Source organism: Oxyura jamaicensis, chromosome 5, assembly GCF_011077185.1.
Source record: "Oxyura jamaicensis isolate SHBP4307 breed ruddy duck chromosome 5, BPBGC_Ojam_1.0, whole genome shotgun sequence".
NCBI classification, from domain to species: Eukaryota; Metazoa; Chordata; class Aves; order Anseriformes; family Anatidae; genus Oxyura; species Oxyura jamaicensis.
The window spans coordinates 6,844,262-6,861,894 of NC_048897.1; the positions used below are offsets into that span (position 1 = coordinate 6,844,262).

Genomic DNA, 17,633 nt, shown 5'->3' on the forward strand with positions numbered 1-17,633 from the left:
GAAAGGAAAGGAAAGGAAAGGAAAGGAAAGGAAAGGAAAGGAAAGGATACTGTTCTTTGTATTCATAGTAAAAACTGTCTCTGCTTTTTCCTTGGAACATTTGTGTTTGAACCAATGACTGATCAACTGGCCACTGAGTTAAGGATGTGTGATTTACCACTACCAATAAAATACATCCAAATTCAGACAGTTTAAAACCAATTGGCAAATAGCAGTCCACATAATAGACTCCACAATGTTGAGCTGCATTTCCTGCAGCTTTCTTGTGCATTGAGCATTCTCCATTTTCAAGGTTCACAGGGCTTTGCCAGCAGCTAACAAGGGCTATTCCAGTCTGTGTTCACCCTTCTGAAAAGACACATTTTCTGTGAGTCCCACATTAGGCCCAGCAGCTACTCTCAGTTCAGTTGGCAGAGGTTTGTACTGGGGAGTTAAAGGTTTCAGTCCTGGGCTTAGCCACAGGATACCCAATGCTGAGACACCTGCCTGCACTTCACGTTTAATAAATAAATAGAAACCATACACAAGAAACAGAATTAGAAGAACATTATTAACATTGTGACAAGTTAAGCAGTACTGTACTTAAGACACAGACAAAATGGTATTCCTTCGAAGCGAAGCTAACCAATATTATGTATTCAGGGAGTGGCCCTGAGCTGTATTTGCTGCACATGAATCAAACTTGCTCTGAAAACTTGTATTTATTTCCTCATGAGTTTTCGTATAGTGTTCATCCTCATGGTATTTGAGGTATTGTAGTAACACATTTATTTATAATGTAAATAAACATTTAATACATGTACATTAGTGTATTGCATTCTATTAATGCATTAGCACTAATATTACAGTATTAGCACCAAAACATTTATCTTTATGCTGCCCTAGCAAAGTGAGAAGGTAATAACTTACTATCCCTATTTTAATAGGGAATCCTAAAAAAGATCAAGGTAAAGGTGTTTAATAATTCACAGTATCCATTCTGAGATGCCTAAGAACCATGTATTTATATCACTTAGTATTCTACAGCTATGTAAAGTACTGAAAGCACACTCCCATTCACCTCCCTTTCAGATCTTAGCACTCAGCAGTTTTGTAAATCACATTCCCTTTCTCCAAGAAAATACTTTTTTTTTTTTTTTTCATGAACAAACCATGACATCAGTCTAGAAAACAGCTCAAGCATTTTGTCTGGATTTTTCCAAACTTATTCAACCTAAAGCAAAACTCATTACAGCTCTGGTGGTTACCATTTGAATAAATTATAAGTTAAGGCAGTAACAATGAGGAGCTAGGCAATGGCCACAACAGAGTATCAGCTTTGCGTACAATTCTGTGAAGGTTCAGTTTCTAAACCTATACAGCTATGTATGCTAATATTTCTTCAGCTTCCTCACAACCCCCGAGCCATCAGACAGACCCCAACATGCTGTAAACTGGAACTGATGAACTGGAAGTAACTGAGCAACAAAGCTGTTTGGCTTTGGATGTCCTCCTGATGAGAAGTCCTGCAAATCCAAGCACGCCTCAAAAGGAGTACTGGACATCCTGATGAAAACAGGGGTAAAAATGAGGTCCCTCAAGTTCCTCCCCCAGCAAAGCCAGCTGCCAGCCAGAAGGACCACATAAGCACCACTTTTCCAGCTCTTGGGGCTCTTGACCCTTCAGTCTCCTTTCCACTCAGGGCAGCTTGAGGCATGGACATTTTCTCAGAAACTCCACAGGGGTTTCTGTTATTTTGCCAGTCCAAAGGTAAGGAAGAGGCAGAACTAAGTGTGTACCTGTTATTTGAAGGACTTGCAGGAAAAGTATGCAAGAATCTTTGCAAGGTTCACTGCAATTCTGTCCATAGTCTGAGAAAAAATATTCTGGGATGAAAAAACATAGAACCTGAACTAAGCAACAGAATGGGGATGGTATAGAAACTAAAAAAATAATAATACATAAAATAAATAACATGTTAAGCTTTCCATGGAAAAGATAAGGGTAACAAAGGGCTAAAATGAACCAGCAGGGCAAATAGAATGGCTTACACAAACTCTGAAGGAAAAATGCAAATCCTAGAGAGAATATAGTCTTATTATTAATTATGTGTTTGTTTCAGCCTCCTCAGTGTGCAGGTCAAACCAACTCAATGTAACAGCGCAGTGGCATCCAGCCACTCCTTTGTGCAAGAGCTTCTATTGTTGCTCACACTGGTGGGAGTAAACTGGTATGAGAAATGGGGAGAGACATCAAAATTAATAAATAATGCCTGTAGCAAATAAAGGTGTACAGAACTGAGGAGACCATTAAATCCAGCACAGCATCTGTTTTGTTTTGCAACTCATTTGAAATAACAAAGTGAACATTTTGTAAGGAATCACCAGGACCAATTGATAAGAAAGCATTTATAAAACCTAAAGGCCATGTTTTCTGCCCATACGAACCAAAGCAGTTCCATGGACCTCTGTGAGATTTTGACAATATGTATCCAACAGCATTTGTAAATATAGTTCTGTTCATTGCCTGTTCAGGAGTCAGTCAATAATCATGTATTCTCTGTTTATTCACATAAACAGTTTCTTTTTCTCAGTGGTGTTTCCTCTTATAGGAAATTATGGACATAGGTAATCATTTATTTATAACAGATGGTTGCATGCATCAAAGGGGATGAAGAACTACTGAATAAGTGTTTTATCATTAAAATTTCTAAATCCAAATAGGGATTATTATGAGGCTATACCAACTGTGGAATGCTTTGTCAGAGAAAAAGCTTCATAACTTTATGCAATAGTAGGTGTTAAGAAACAACAGGCAGGGCAAAATGACCTAATGGGTCTTTTCTATCTGTTGTGGTTTCAGTCTCTTAGCAAACACCTTGATGCTGCTGGGAACAAAACAAATCAAAACCTTTGATTTTAAGAACATAAAACTATCTTTCACTGAACACAAGCACACAGTAATGCACAAAGGAGCACAAATACAGCAAGATAAACTTTTAGCAGGGCTCAGATACTTTTCCTGTCACATTCACAACCCAGACATGGTAAAACCACAGAGGCCAGGAGAGGCACAGCCATTCCTATGTGTTGTGCCTCACTTTCCCAAAGCGTGGTGAATATAGAAGGATGTTTGCGCTAGGACCATTTGTAAATAGAAGTCACTGTGTAGTCCTGCAAGAGCCACTGGTTTCAGAGACATTGGAACTGGAGCACAATCAGAGAGCTCAGAAGAGCTCTTACATCATGTGGACACCTTGTCACTGAGCTACAGAGAAGAAGTGGGTATAAGCACTGCAGGATGGCTGGACAAACGTTCACGTTCATTCCTGCATGTAGATGACTGCATCACAGTATTTGACATAGGCATTTTATATAGAGTACATAACGTCACACCTCTTTGGAAACCTACACATGGTAAGTGGGTCCCAGCTGCAGAGTTCTCATTCTAACCCTATTTCTTTTCAGTTGAAACTTTTCTCAACTTAAGCGTTAGATTTTGTAAGAAACTCCCTGGGGGCTTTGCAAAGCTATGGGGAATCTACATGGTTTGAGTATTCCCAAGCTTTAAAGCTATTCAGAGGGGAGAATTTAATTTGAGATAATCTCCAGCAGAGATGTACATGGAACATGTGTAGTTTCTTTATGCTCTGGGAAAGCAGAAGATTAAAAAGTAAGGACAACACGCTGCCAAAAAATAATAAAAAATAATTTTAAAAAAAAGTTATATGCCATAAGGACAGATTGAGGAGCCTATAAAATAATGAAAAGTGATAACAGCAGTTATGTGAAAATCTAAATTGTTCACACTGTAACCAGCTACTTTTCAAGGCAGTCACCCTTTTGAGCCACATGGGGTGACAAAATGAAACAGTGATGAGGAGCCAAGGTCATCCCTGGACACAAACACCCATGTGCAGATTTAAAACCAAAGTAGTTCAAGGACAGGGCAGCACAACAAAGGTCCTAACCTTGGGGGGGGGGGGGGGGGGAGTTTGGGGTGCAGGGTGCCTGACTGTGAGATTATGGATTTGATTAGTTACAATGAATTTATAGTACTTGTGCTGCTCCCTTGGATTGCTCAACTAGGAATACACCCAGCAGAGACCCAGTGCAGCACGAATATGTGGGTGACCAAGTTCTTCAACGCGAGCTTCTCACTCTTCATGACATTGAAGAGTAATAATACTCTGGATGAGTGCATTTTCATGCATGTCTGCGTGCATGTGGTTGAGCATTACATGACTGAATGACTGAGGAGGGGATAAAGTAAGAATCTTATTATGCATATGTCTGTCTTGGTGCATAAATGTGAGCTGAGTGCATTCAGATGGGTACATTCATGTATTTGGGAAGGGCTAGTAGAAAGGCCTCCAAGATTTCAGCCTTTAGAGACAGGGAGTGTACGCATCTGCCGTAAGGCAAAGTTAGAATAGCTGAACAGAAGCGAATGAAGGGATCTAAGACTTGCATAGGTACAAAGGACATCAAAAACCCAAATCTTCATGGTTCAAGTTCGCCTTAGGAATCTCACTTGAACAGATCTTTTGGGGACATTTCAAAGCAGGCAGCTTACCTGCAAGATATCACTATGTGTGAATAGTTCATAAACTATCCTCTAATCTTTGTAATGATGACAGGATTTCCTTCGCCAGCATCAGTCAGGGAATGAGGGTTAAGCCTTGGACATAGCTATAGCAGGCAAACCTTTCCAAACCAGTTTATCCTAACTCCAGTATCTACACAATGCTCAGTGCCCGTGAGATGCAAATATCAGGTTTATGATTAACTGTGTTAAAATTCCATGGAACTGCAAGTACTTTTATTTGTTTGTATAATGAAATTGAAACAGTGCACCCTTTCCTTACTAAACTTCAACTTTGCTAACAGATAAAAAGAAATGTGAAACTTTCAGTAGATTTATGCGCCATGTCCTTATATGTCCCCAAGAGGTTCCTTCACCTCCCTTAGCTGGACACACCAGTATGCTACCCGACAGGGAATACGCATGTTCAATATATGCACAACCAAGGGAAATACTATTCTATTTGACATGGAGGACAGTCTGAGCAAATTTTTTACACCAACTTCAGATAAAATCAGCTGGTTCCCACTACAAAATTTGCCCATGTTAAACCACAGAGCAGATACTTTTTTCTTTTTTAAAGCAGGACATGCATAAGACTTGAGAGGCCTGAATTATTCTTCTGGGTTCTGCCACAGCCTTTGGGCAATGTCTCTCTGGATCTATCTAGTCTATGCTGCTAATGAGGTAACTCTTCTTCAACTGATGGAGGTCTATGAAGATAAACACATTCCCGTCTGCAGGACATTCCAAGGTAGAGGATGCCTAGCGATGAAGACTCCGTAGAGGTAAGTGGGATCCCATACATGAAGGTCTTGCATATACCAGAATAAAGTACTAGTAGTAATTACACCGATTAAGCTTGAGATGCAGAAAAATTTAGCCTTTGTCCTCAGAGTTATGCTGCATTAGTCTTTGAGATGGGCTGCCCATGTGTGAAAGCTGTATTATTCAGACACCTTTAGTATGCAAAGATCTCACTTTTCTAATCCTTGTATTTGGCAGGTTACAACATATGGCATGAACCCAGCTGAAAGTACAAGTACATTCTTTTTGCAAGTGGAAGGGGCCAATTTTATTCAGGTATGTAGCTGTTTGATCCACAAGCACTGAAGAGCTGCATTTGCCTTTTACCAGCCAGGCTGTTAAATCCTGGAAAGTGACCATGTGAGCAGAATCCCAGGTACTGCAGTGAGGCGCATTGGCATGAAGCTGGCACTTCATCATCCCTGTGCAGGGTTACTATGTTACTTTGCATTACTCAGAATTAATTACTTGATTTATTTAAAAGAAAAACCTTCTCCCAGGTTTCTCCCATGCCCTTTCTGAAATGGCTCTTAGCAGCTGGCATGGTGCATCTGTGGGAGGAAAGAATGAGAAAAATTGGAGTGACTTTAGTAGGACTCATTCTCATTCTGTGGCTTGCAAACTAGACTCAGTGACCCACAGCAACACAGCCCTGAATTTCAAAGGAGTGAGTCTCTCCCCGAGCTGCTCCCTGTTCTTCTAGTAAGCCAGCGAAAGCCTTGGAGCTGGAATTGTGATCTTTAGGAAACTCCATCACTGGTCTCATGCCCTGTGGCCAATCCTTCTACTTACATGTTTCAACAGAAGAACTCTACAAGATTATTTTGTGTGAAAAAAAATTCTTTTTAAGTGTGAGGACATATTGGCAGGCAGTGATGCCTGCTAGAATCACTCTAGTAGTGGGAGTTGATCCCCCAAAGGAGTGAAGCGAGCCTACTGGTGATATAGCAGGCCACAGGTGGCCTCACCATGCACCCACACACATACACACATTGCAGAAATGCCTCTCAAAAGGATACCTGAAAGAAGTACCTATGGAGCAGCCACATCCAGAAGAACGGACCTAGTCTTTATGGGGATTTCTGTACTAGGAGATTGCACTTGTGCAACTGAAATGAACTGTCTGTTCTGTCATTACAGCCAATGACATCATTTAGCTATTGGCCTTGATGATCTATTCAAAAAGACAACTGACAACATGCTCACCTCTGAGCACTCTTGGGTATGGTCAGAAAGCACACAGCTAGCATGTTCTTGGATCGCAATGCAGCTAGCGCAGGAAATTTTGTTAATATGTCTAGGGCGTGCAAAAGAAGAGAGAGAAGAGAGAGGAGAGAGAAGAAAGAAGGAGAAAGAAGGAAAAAAAATGTATTTTCAACTCATGGACTGTATAGGAAGTGGAACAGTCACTTTCTGGATTCCTTTTCCATCACAATACATTTATTTCATAGGATAACTCTGGTCAGAAGGGACTTCAGGCGGTCTCTAGTCCAAGCTCCTGCTGAATGCAGTGTCAGCTAAGAGATCAGACCAGGCTGATACAGCCTTTAGGACTATGTTTAGCCATCTAAATGAGTTCCTTAATCAATCAGGTGTATTTCATGTATTGAAACCACTACTAAAAGTACAATTGTAACTAGTCTATTATCTAGATTAGTTTTAAGTGTCGCTTATGGTGTTATTTGTACCACCGTTCCCTTTGCAAGACTACTCAGTGGTTTATCAAAATCTGTCAAGAAGCTTATCTCAGCCATTTATTTCACTTTTGCCCTGCTCATGTTCATCCATATGCTCCAGTTATAACCCACTGGCATATTCCTCTTGCCATGCTACTTGGAGCTACTTTCATCTCCTAAACTATACATCACATCGCTATTCACATCTCCAACAATGCTAGATGCAAAGGCACTGAGGCTCCTTGAAACAAACTGTACATAGGGGTGCAAGTTAGAAGAGAGCAGCTACCTGTTCATGGGCAGTTGTGTATAGATAAGGAAAAAAAATAACAGAAGCAAATTCCCCCTGACAACAGCAGTTAATGATGTGAGTCAATCATTGCTAAATATCACCTTCAGCATTTTCTTCCATATAATATAGTTCAATAGAACCAGCTCCATTCCTAGCACCAGCACTCATCCCTGGAAGTAAAATGGCAGTCAAGGCAAGTAAGCCATAACATTTTTATACATGGAAATGTACAAAATGTTTCATTGCTCACTGAAAGGCACAAGGAAAATGAAACACCACTAGAACTTTCAGTTACGTCAGCAGTCTTACCATTCCAAGCATTCATCATCTTAATACAACAAGATGATTATAATGTGAGTTTCTGACAACTGTGAGTTTCTAGGACTATTTCAGAACATAACTGATCAATAAGTGTTTTGTTTACAAAAATAAGAAACAGGGCGTATGTCTTAGTGTACTAGCATAAAATATTTGGTCTGCAAGTTCTAAGTTGGGAACTTAATTTTCCTATTTGCTGACACCAAATTAATTGTTATGAAGAAAATGAAAAAGATGGAGAGACAGGGAGAGGTCTGCAGTCATCTATTAGGCCCCATTTAATATCTATTAACCTTTCTTTGAGATACAAGGTGAAAACCACAATCTGTATAAAACAAAGGACAGTAACAACACCACGCATATCAAATTTCATTCATTTAGAAATATAAATGAATATAAATATATGAATAACATTATTTTGACTGATGTCTGAACAGAAGTGGCTATTTGTAACATTTAGAAGTAAATCAAAACTACACAAGTTCTTCTGTAGAGATCCTAGAGCTGATAGGAAGACTTCAATTGAAAGTTCTGTAAGAGGAAATTATTTGCTGTGCACCTGTGACATTGTACACTCTAACACCTAGGCTAACAGATCTGAGAGCTCAACTTCACTGCTATTTCAAATGCCCTCTTAACCCAGAACCGTATTCACAGACATGGGTTTCACATCTTGATGTATGGGAAGCTGAGGAAGAAGTCGGCAGAGTACAGTAGAACTCTCATGATACTGAGTTCAGCCTTGTGGTGCATTTTCCTGTTTAAAATCAGCTCATAACCAATATCCAGTGGTATCACTGCAAATAGCTACATTAGCTGGTATTTTCAAATTGTTTCAACTGAAAATTTTATAGATAGATGAGTCCCTTGGACAGAGCTGTGCAAATAACAAATCTCGTATAAGAAAGGACAATAAATCATGACTCTGGTGACTCACTGACTATATAGAGGATGGAAAATGAAAGGGTAAGTCCTTGAATAAGAACTGCCTGAGATCTGAGTGAGACCAGTTACTGAGATAATTAGCCAATGGATGTGAGATGAAAGCCAAAGTCTTTTCATTTATACATTAATGAACCAGAAGATCAAAGACCTTGGCTAGGCCTATAACCACGACTGCAACTTGGCTTGCTATGCAATAATGAACTCATTATTAGCTGCTTTCATAAATTACCTGTGGTAGACTATTTTATTTTTAATACTGTACATAAAGCACAAAAACAACTACAATGTTATTTTAGAATATTTTAATTGCTAAGCATGCACTTTCGTGTAATGAGAGCATTCATCCCTTCAGCTGATTCCTGCTACCAGCTCTGTTCTTCCCTTGGAAATTTCCTGACAGGTGACAAACCTATTTTGTGGAAGAAAGGGGAATGGAGTGACCAAAATACCAACGTGAACTTAAAGATCCATCAGATAAGAAAAATCTGAAAATCTACCTCAGAGGGAGGAAAAACAGATCAATGTGCTAGGATTTCACAAGACCAAGAAAAGTAAATACTCTAATACTTAACTTCATGCTATCATTTTGTGCCAGTATATTTCTGCCATTTATCATATCAGGGAAAGATATGCCTGGACCCATGATTGCAGAGTTGATGTTTAGCTTGGATGATTGTGTATTTAAGGCTATGGGGTTTATCTTGGGAAATCTGGAGCGTATTTCTCTTTCCGCCATAGATTTTCTGCAAGACTATGGGCGGGTTATATGATACCCATGTTTCAGGTCCAGACCTGTGAAACAGTATCATTTCATACAGATGCTGGGAGAATAAGTCTATGAATGTTTGCAATCTGTATTTGAGAAAAGCTTATAAATACACATCTGATTGAAACTTTCAGATAAAATCCCAGTAGTTCATGAAGGAAGTTGTGAATCAACAGTAAGACATGATATGGAGAACAGCTTTGTCACAAATGGGCAAGTTATTATGTGGGCATGTTAGTATATGCCCTCTTTTAAAGGGCATAGAAAAGAAAGGTATTTTATCTGTCGGCAAAATTTCTGATGCAAAGAAGATACCATCAAATTTATTTATGACCTGCTCAGAAGATCTGACATTCTGGTGAGAAGTGTAAGCCCAGAAGATTGAGCCATCTGTTGCTACAGCAACACAAAGCAATTATTCACTGCTCTGGGACATAGGGTAAACCTGACATTGATTTTTTTTTCCCTCCCCTCTAAATTTTTTACTTAATGATTTACCTTCAAGAAGGTGACCCAATGATTCACCACTCAGGTGAAAATAAGGGTGGGTGAAGCCCCCCACATCGAACAGTTTGTTCAATTATTTTTTTTTTTACTTGGACATTATCCACAAGCTAACATTTTTCCCAGTGCTTTATTATTTTGAACTGGTCTGCAAACTTTGTCAACCCCCACATTTCTCACCAACTATTCACCAAAGCTTTTGTTTCCAGCATGGCTATTCATAACGTCTTATTCATCCTGTGACCTCAGTAACATGTTATGGTTGTTTTTCTCCCTAACTGGATGACTTGAGAACCCACAAAGATCTCTCAAGATGGCTGCAGGAACACTTCCACTGAAAGTACTCGTGCGTGTCAGAGCATGTCATTGCAGAGGTGCAGCTGGATGGATGTTTATGGCTGTCCTTATTTCACAAACACTATAGTAAACAAAATGTCAAGCCAAACGCAAAGACCAGCAAGTACAGTCCAGGGGTGTTATTAAAACATACATTCTCAAAGCTCTTTGAATCGCTCTTCCAGGTTCCCTTGAGAAAGGCACAGAGAGAAACTCATCATTGCTTCACTAATATTCAGGACCGGTATGATACAGTTTTGTTGGCTCTTCTTATGCCCTGGAGAGAAAAAAGGATGTGGCTGAAAGACCTTCAGCTGGATGCATTACCCCAGGAAATGCTCACAGCCTCTGAAAAGGGTGCATCAGCCACAGCAGTCTCAGGGTGCCAAGGGGCAGTGTCATTGCCAGTGCTGGCGTGGCAAAGTGCCTGAGACTCCTAACTCCACCCTTGAAAATCTTTCCTCGGGACTTTAGTGGTGGACGAAACCTTGGCCTAGACATTGAGTCCTTTTTGGTAATTAAATAGTGTTTACCATAGTGTCTATGGTTTTAAAAGAAGCACCCAAACCTAAATGCAGAGGACAAAGTCAGAAGGTGCGTGCTGTCATTCTCAAGAACAGAAGGTAGTGCTAGCCTGGTGATCAATACTGTTCCGATCAGCACCTTATCAGCAGCAATACCCATCTAAGCCACGTAGCTGGAGGCTATCTGGAAGCTGGATTCTTGTTTTGTTGCTTTGGTTCTGATAAACTCAGAGTCACAGCAGTCCCTTGGTAACCTTTGGGAGGTAGAGTCCACTCCTTGCTTTGAGGGTCCTGCCTCACCTCACCTGAGCGATAGCTTTTGCAGCTGAGATAGAACTATGACATTAGATCAACCTACCCCTCCCTTTGTCAGGACAAGGCTATCTTTGTTATATTGAGTTTATGAATCAGCAAAAGCAGTTTCTCTCAGTAGCTTTTGGCCCATTAATCACTTGTGCTATTGCTAAAACTCAGAAGTCCAAATGGGCTGCACCAGACCAAACAACAGAGCTACCCCTCCTTCCCCTCTGCCCCGGTACAGGGAGGAAGCAGTATCTCCAGACCCCTCCTAAAACTCAATGTTACCTTTGCTTTTTACTGCCCATGCCTGAGATCAGAAACAAGAAATACATTCCTTTCGTCTAAAAATGAAGTATCACAGTACCTTGCTATTATTTGGTGTGCCAGCATATCTGTATCCACTTGTAATTAAGATGTCTAAAGAAGGGCAGCACAGTTTCAAACTGTTGGCCTCTTGAGAAGATAAAAAGCACTCTTTGCTGGATTAATTCTCCTGAACTCATACTTTATTAGCAATTTGCATTTCTGCATCACGAGCAAGCATTTCCCACAGCCCTTCTGTCCCATCCTCATCAGAATTCTGTTTCCAAATCAATTTTCACACTCTAGGGTAGTGGAGCTGGGTCACCTCCCAAACATCGTTCCCAGCCAAACAGCTCTGAATGGGAAAAAGGAATCCATTTAGCTGCAAGTACTCTGAAGTCTTTCCTCTTGGCGAGGGGATCAGATGAGAGCTAAAATTCTTGCAACAATTTTCTTTCATCTCTAAATGCATCCTACCTTCAAGGTAGCTGGAGTGTGAAGGTAAGTCCACCTCTACACTTTAGTTCTAAAACAAAGGCAAATTTTATGTAGGAAAAGACCAAACTGAAAGTATCTTTTCAATCTATACTACCAAGCAGATTTTGAGCCGCTGGTATGGTCATCATTTAACCTTGAAGTACTTGACACAAACATGCAATGGCTCTACCACTGTTGTTACAGCTATGGGAGGACTTTTTTCCTCTCTGTCTTTTTCCTTGACACAGTGGATCCATACAAGAATATTCTAGTATCCAGTCATTTGAATAATGCTGTCTCAAAACAGACAAACTGATACTTCTCTAAAGCATTAGGGAATATTAAGAAGAACAGCTCTCAAGATCCATGCAGCCAGTCACCATTCACACAGATGGACAATCTGTGGAAGAGCATTTATGGCACAACAGCTTGTCAGTGAGGAAAATAAACAGCAAAACCCATTGCAAGTGAAATTTCTACAATGGCACAAAAATAATAAACAGGCTGCAAAAATCATATCATCTTAAAAAGTGAAGGTTGAAGTCAAAATTATATGCAGTCATTTTTTTTTCCTCCACTAAAACGTTGAAAGAAAAGGAAGGAGAATGGAATTTTAGTTCATCCTTCCGGCAAAAGTCCTAACTGTTTTTCAGATGGTGCTTGATCTATAGATGAAAGGAACTACGTGAATTAGCAGCACTTGACAGGAGAAGAAAGGACTTAGTTACACATATTTGGATTGATACAGTTGTTTGGTCTCACCATGCTTTTCTTTAAACATTTTTTTTCCCCTTCTGAAGTTCAGTATTGTTACAGAACCCCAAAATAGCACTCTAAGGTCACAAGCTAAAGCCCAGGCATACCTGTTCAGCATTGCCACTGACTCACCATGTGCCTTGGGCAAGTGTCTGTCTTATTTCATGAGGAGATGAATGAGAGAGTGATAATTCTCAATGCTATAAAATACTTTAAGAAATTCCTACCAAAAAAAAAAAAAAAAATTAAAAAAAAAACAACTCTGCAACTATAGCTTCTTACCTGCCTCCCTCTCAGCCTAGTAACATCAGCAACGCATATAAATGCTACAGAAAAGTAATTCCCCCTGCCCACCATCTATTTAAATTAAATGTTTGAACCTACACCCACCCCTTCCTGACACTGGGTTAATCATTGAGCCACTTAGCAGGTGCATCTCCTTAACGTCTCCAATAATACGTTATTAGAGGGGGCTGGAGACTGATATCAGTTAAACATATGGAGAGGGAGAAAGAAAAAGAGGAAAAATCTTACAGCAAAATACATGCTTTGCTATTTCATGAGTTTTCTTAAAACAAGCTCCACAAAAAGGAAGAGGTTAGGGCTATGGAGAGCTGTGGGCAGGCTGAGGGTGCTTGCAGTGGAAGATCAGGGCTGCAGCTGGCTCTGCTGCTCCCACCAAGCAGCCAGTGGCTCTGGCACACTTGAGGGTTGTCAGGTCCCAGGAATCAGTCAGGTTCCTTGTGGATCAGTTGCTTTACTGTTTTGTGCAGTGTCACTTCATACATCTAAAGTGAGAGACCATGTCATGGGACACTGTTAACTTTTTATAGCTTTTATAGCCTTTTATAGAGATAGTGAAGCCTTTACAACTTCCTTTGCTGGCTGCCTTCCTGGCACTAGGTAAAATGGAAGCCACAAGAGCTCTCTGGCGAGCTGCTCAGGGTGAGCCACATTTCCTCAGCGCTGGCCAACGCAAAGTCGGAGTTTGCCCTCAGCAGGTGGTGGGGCGGGCGGTGGGGACAGCCTGGTGTCAAGGCGAGGGCAGCGAGTGCTCTGGAAATCGCGAGATGCAGATGCTGTAATATCAGCTTTGTTTCCTGTTTGACTCAGCCTTTGTTGTTAATTTGGCGTGTCATCCACTTGTTTACAGTGATGCAGACCTGATCTGGAGAAACCAATAAGCGATTTCCAAAGAGCTAACGCATTCCATCACGGGTCACAATCCCATGCCTGATTAATACGTCGTGCCCTCTAACAGTCGTGCTGGTGTGTGGAAACACACCTGGTTTCTTGGTTCGCTTGTCTCAGGCAGTGCTGTGAAGGTGAACACATATGGCGGTAACAAAGGATTGGGATGGATTGACGCAATGTGATCGGACTCGGTTGCAATATCACAGTTTTGCAATGAAGCATAAGGTTTTGAAGAAATTCCAGACTCCAAACATCCTGTAAGGCAGTCATGCACAACTGCAGCATGCACAGCTGGCCAAAGGCAGTCACCCAGTGTAATGCATACAGGGTGACAGCAGTGTGGGCAGAAACGGATCAAGAGATGCAGAGGGGCTAATATGGCTAGGTATTGAATGACGATTGAACAAAAACCACCTCAGGACAAGGGAAAGAGCACCACCTTGTGGAGAACAAGCCAAAATTGAAAGGAATGGTTCTGGTCTTCATTTTCGCCTTCTCGCAAACAACGAAGGAGCTACTGTAACCTCTAACTCACTTTGCACATCTCTGGGAACTCCTAACTTATTCTCCACAGAAAATCAGATCTGTCTCGCTTGGTGTACGTAATCTGTGGAACTCATCACATAAGAATCATACAGATAAAAATGAGTCTGGGAGTCTGGTAAACTCAGAGTTTAAGGATGGTTTTGATTTAAATTCACAAGCAGAATCAGATCCAGGTATGACAAAAACATTGGCTTTAAACAACATTAGGGTTTCACTTTAATTCCAAAAATCCAAATTGTCTGGACTCAACGTGTTGCGATTCTGTATCAGCTCATACACATTTACTGTTTGCTCTCAGAAATACATCTCTGAGTCTCTATCTGTATATGGGTTTTAGCATTCCTCCTTTCCCCCGTCAGAGGGGGAAAGTTGCAACCCTTCCTGGGGTTTGTCTTTTACTGAGAACACTGAAGGGTCTCCCACCTTTCCTTACCTGACTACTTCTATACAAACTGCGATGTTCCTGGGATGGCTACTACTCATTCAAATTTAGTTAAAGCTGGCTAATAGCTTAAACAGGCATGAGGAGACAGATGGGAAAGATGTACATGCATTTACACATGCACAGGCTTTCTTAGGAAACAAGGCTGAAAAGAAATGCCAAATGTGCATTAGCTCATCTCATTGTTTTGCAATGAATGGATCTCAGTCCAGTGTTTGCAGAGTATTTCTGCAACAGCAACGTAACAACAGAAAAATACCAAGCCTCTAAACCGATTTGCTACACAACTAATTCAATAGAATTAAGAATAATTAAGTGCAACATTCAGCAGAATGAATCTGATGAGTTACAGTTCAGGTCAAGAGTCAATTCCAGTAACTGTGATTTGGAATTGAAAAAATAAATAAATAAAAAATTAGCAGTGTTTTAAGACTTTGTTATTGGTTCAGCAAACATCATTTAATGTTTTTGTGGTAGTGAAGATCCAGGGGACACCTGAAAAGAAACTCAAAAATCAGCAGCTTTGGGAATTACATTAGAGGTAGACTGTGCTGAGTCTTTAAGTTTTTTCATAAAATAGGGTCATGGGTTCTTTTCGCTCATCTGATTTGAACAGCATTTAGCTGTCTTGCACTAATGGAGCATATAAGAAGTCAAGTAGAGAATTGTGTAATTTAGTGGGAGATGACTGTCAAGTTTGTGTAAAGTGGTTTCTTCCAAGCTACTTTATTTTTGCTCACCTTGCTAAAGAAATAAGATACATGCTATCCAGGAGAGACCCGATAACAGCAACAGATCCTATATCCTCACACAGCAGTTGAAGGGAGAGGATTAATTCTCTTTCAGGAATAATTGAATGTCACATACAAAATATATAAGCAACTACAGAGTTTATGATGCTTGTCTTTGATAAAATGACTGCTGCTGCTACCCGCTATTGAATGTGCTGATAAATGTTAAGGATATCCTACATTGGATATTCCATATTACATCTGTGTGTAAATACTGTCACCCAAATTGCATCAATAGCCATGACAAATAAATATATGTTTGGCCAAGCTGTCTATCTCACTGTCTTGCCATGTTTACCATGCTGGAAACCACTTGGTAGTGTTCACAGTTCAGACAACAGACATCTGCATTCTTTTAAAACCTTCCCTCTGATCCATTGTAGGGATGTTTCTTTTGCACTTATGTATTCCTTCATTACCAAGTCAAGAGCTCTGCTTTTTTTTTTTTTTTTTTTTTTTTTTTTTAACTGACTGAATATGAAAATCACTTCAGTGGATGAAATATTCTCCTAACTTGAGAGTCATCCTGGACGTTGTTTGCTATAAGAAAGTGTGTATCCATCCTGGTATTGTCACATCGTTTTGAATGAAGCAGAGCTTCTCACTGTGTGATTTGATCAAGAATGTAATTTCCACTAATATTCTAAGGCAATCTATTTTCAAAAAAATATTTCAATTTTACAGAAGGGCAATTTCTGGTGGAAAAAAAATGCTGCCCTGGCAGATTCCTCACCAGCATTGCATGCAAGTCCTTATCAGAAAATGCAATGACTAGTATCTAAAAAAAAGATCTCCTAACCTCTGCCTAGGAACTTGGATCTTGCTTCTCAACAAGGAGCCATAAAGAGGGGGTTTAGCCCATGAGCTACATTCCTAACTGACAGCTCCTACCTGCCTGGGAAGGCAGCATACACCTGCCCACGTAGCCTCCACTTTGTCCCCCAGCCAGCAACTGCATATTCCAAAGAGAAATTTCCCGAAGGAGTAGTGAACTCAGACCTGGACCCACTGCTAAGGGAAGCATGGACTCACAGTGACTGCATCTGTTGTATCAGTCCAGCCTGCTCCTTCTTGCAGCCTGGGACCCAAGCCTACCCAAGCACCAGCCTGATAGTACAGGCTATAAAACCCATGCCTGGCAGATATTCTGGACACAAACCACCCCATACCATTGATGAGTACTGACAAAAAGACTGGGGTGAGCTCAGCTGATGAACGATTCTCTGGCATGTACTCCACAAGAGAGGAAGGAAGAGTTACTCAAAGTTAAAATGACTGAGAGATACATTTAATGTACCTGTCCTGCTCCTTCACGCATCATTGTGGATTCCAGACATGCATGTATTCTTCAAGAGTCTTTCTCTTATTTTTTTTTTTCCTGTATTTTGGTTGTTTTTAATGGAAGTAGACTTCAAATAAACAAACAACATTTTTTCTACCCTGCAGTCACAAAAAGACTTCATGAGTTAAAAAAGATCAACTGTGTTTTGGTTTAGAACTACAAAGACTGTGAGATTTGTATGTGACCATCTTATGGTCTATGGACTATTTCCTAATTGCATGCTTTATTGAAAATTTGCTGCTTGAAGTGAGTTTGAGGCTTCCCAGTGACCAAAGTCATATAATTCTTTCCTTGATCATGCTTTTATTCTTCTGTCTGTTCTTTGTCTTTTTGTTTTCCTAATGAGCTCTTAAGAGGGATGATTGCAAAATGACTGTATATGTCTTATGTAAGGCTACTGCAGGCAGTCAGTTGATGCTATTTGTAACCAAGTGATACAGATGTGTAACCAGTTTCAGACCAGAGTTCCATTTTGTGAAGTATTTACAAATTGATATTTATTTATATAAATCACAGACAGAAATTTAATGGAAGCATACTCAAACTTTGAAAAATATACAGCTGTGCCTGGAATCTAGAACACTTCACAGGGGCCTGAATGAGCAGAAGAGTCTTTGCCATTGATAAGTCTCCTCCATCTTTGTTCTTGTTTAGTAGGTGATTCTAAACAGGATTTGTTTAACCCATGCGGGCAAACTGTACTATCCAAACACGGTTTATGCTGAGGTCTTTCAACAACCCCCTCTAAAAG

At 40.3% G+C, this 17,633-nt stretch overlaps 2 protein-coding genes across 2 annotated transcripts in view; one reads left to right on the forward strand and one right to left on the reverse strand.

The window, feature by feature from the left end:
- EHF (ETS homologous factor) overlaps positions 1–17,633 on the reverse strand; it is a 63,605-nt gene that overhangs the window by 37,865 nt on the left and 8,107 nt on the right. The window lies entirely within an intron of this gene.
- Positions 5,259–17,633, forward strand: part of ELF5 (E74 like ETS transcription factor 5) — a 39,863-nt gene continuing 27,488 nt past the window's right edge. The window contains exons 1-2 of the mRNA XM_035328761.1: positions 5,259–5,351; positions 5,569–5,646. Of these exons, the coding sequence (XP_035184652.1) occupies positions 5,325–5,351; positions 5,569–5,646 (105 nt within the window). The 5' untranslated portion in view covers positions 5,259–5,324. The remainder of the gene's footprint in view (positions 5,352–5,568; positions 5,647–17,633) is intronic.